The sequence below is a fragment of the Acanthisitta chloris genome, unplaced genomic scaffold (assembly GCF_000695815.1).
Source record: "Acanthisitta chloris isolate BGI_N310 unplaced genomic scaffold, ASM69581v1 scaffold15231, whole genome shotgun sequence".
In the NCBI taxonomy this organism is placed as follows: Eukaryota; Metazoa; Chordata; class Aves; order Passeriformes; family Acanthisittidae; genus Acanthisitta; species Acanthisitta chloris.
Window position 1 is genome coordinate 1 of NW_008656615.1, and position 1,342 is coordinate 1,342.

At 57.8% G+C, this 1,342-nt stretch overlaps 1 protein-coding gene across 1 annotated transcript in view; it reads right to left on the reverse strand.

Annotated features, from left to right (window-relative positions):
* Positions 1-524: 524 nt before the first annotated feature.
* HDGF (hepatoma-derived growth factor) overlaps positions 525-1,342 on the reverse strand; it is a 1,014-nt gene continuing 196 nt past the window's right edge. The window contains exons 2-5 of the mRNA XM_009084409.1: positions 1,208-1,342; positions 931-1,107; positions 661-851; positions 525-531 (exon numbers count right to left, since the gene is read on the reverse strand). The exon at positions 1,208-1,342 is cut by the window's right edge and continues 4 nt beyond it. Coding sequence (XP_009082657.1) covers positions 525-531; positions 661-851; positions 931-1,107; positions 1,208-1,342 — 510 coding nt within the window. The remainder of the gene's footprint in view (positions 532-660; positions 852-930; positions 1,108-1,207) is intronic.

The window sequence follows — 1,342 nt, forward strand, 5'->3', positions numbered from 1 at the left end:
TCGGTCTCTTCCAGCTCAGCATAGTCCACAATTCCACGGTTTCTATTCTATTAAACATCTCCTCTCCCAAACCTTCCCCTAGCTCTTCCCCCAGGTCCCCATGTGCTCCACACCCCAGAGCTGCTGGAGCATCTCTGGCATTATTTCTCCCCTTTCTAGGCAGCCCAAACGACCCCACCACCCCCCACACCGGGGGCAGGGCCCAACCCAGGGCCTGGAAACGCTTTAAAAAGGCAAGAATCGCTTTTATTTCAAATCAACTGCTCAGCCCCGAGGAATCACTAATACAAAGCGTGTGCCCAGGGCCTGGGGCGCTCAGGGTCTGTACTGGGCCGCTCTGCATTCCTCTCTCTCTCTCGGTTTTGTTGGGGTTTTTTTGTGGTTTGTTTGTTTTTTCTCTCTTTTTAATTTCATTTTGGGGTGGTTTCTCTCATCCAGAGCTCTGGACACGACGAGCTGTCGAGGGCGACACGGGGCAGCACCCAGGAGCCCAGCGGGGAAGGATCAGCTCACCACGGAGGCCACTACAGGCTGGGAGAAGAGGGGGGACAAAAAGACACCCAGTCACACCCTGTGGGGTCAGGAACCTCCTGTTTCAGGTGTCCCCCAGGCCAGGAGGAGCCCAGTGGTGAGGCATAAGGGTCAACACACCATCCTCACCTCTCCTTGTGGTCTCTGACCTCCTCTTTGTCCTCCTGCTTGGCTTCGTTGGCGTCCGGCACGCTGGCAGCGTCGCTGTTCTTCTCCCCTTCCCCCGGGTTGGGTTTTGCCTCCTCTTTGGGAGCCTCTTCATTGTCCACTTTCTTCTCCCCTTCCTGCCCCTCTGCCTCCTTGGGGTGTTTGGGGGAGTCCTAGGCGGGAGGAGCTCAGCTCAGCCCAATGCCTCTCACCCACTGCCCCATCCCCAGTGTTCTCCCCTGCCCCAGGTACCTCCAAAGCATCTTCTGCTTTCCTCTTGATCCCAGATTTCTCGTTCTTCTCCTTGGATTGCTCATCGATCACCAGTTTTCCCTCCTCATCACTGCTGCCCTCTGCATTGCCCTTCTTCTCCCCGTCGCCCTCCGGCTCCCGCTCGGAGGCCTCGGGGCAGCTCTTCTTCTGGGTGGGCTGGGGAGACACGGGGGGTCACAGAGGGCACCCAGAAGGGGGAATGGTGGGGAGGGAGGTGGGATGGAAGCACTGGACCCTCCCCTGGCTCACAACACACCTGGTAGCCAGAGGCTTTGACCGTGGGGTTGTTCTCGATCTCCCACAAACCTTCGCTGAACCCTTTCCGCTTGTTGGGTTTCCCGAACTTCTCCTTGCACTCCTCATAAGGGAAGAGGTCTTTGGGCCCCAGGAA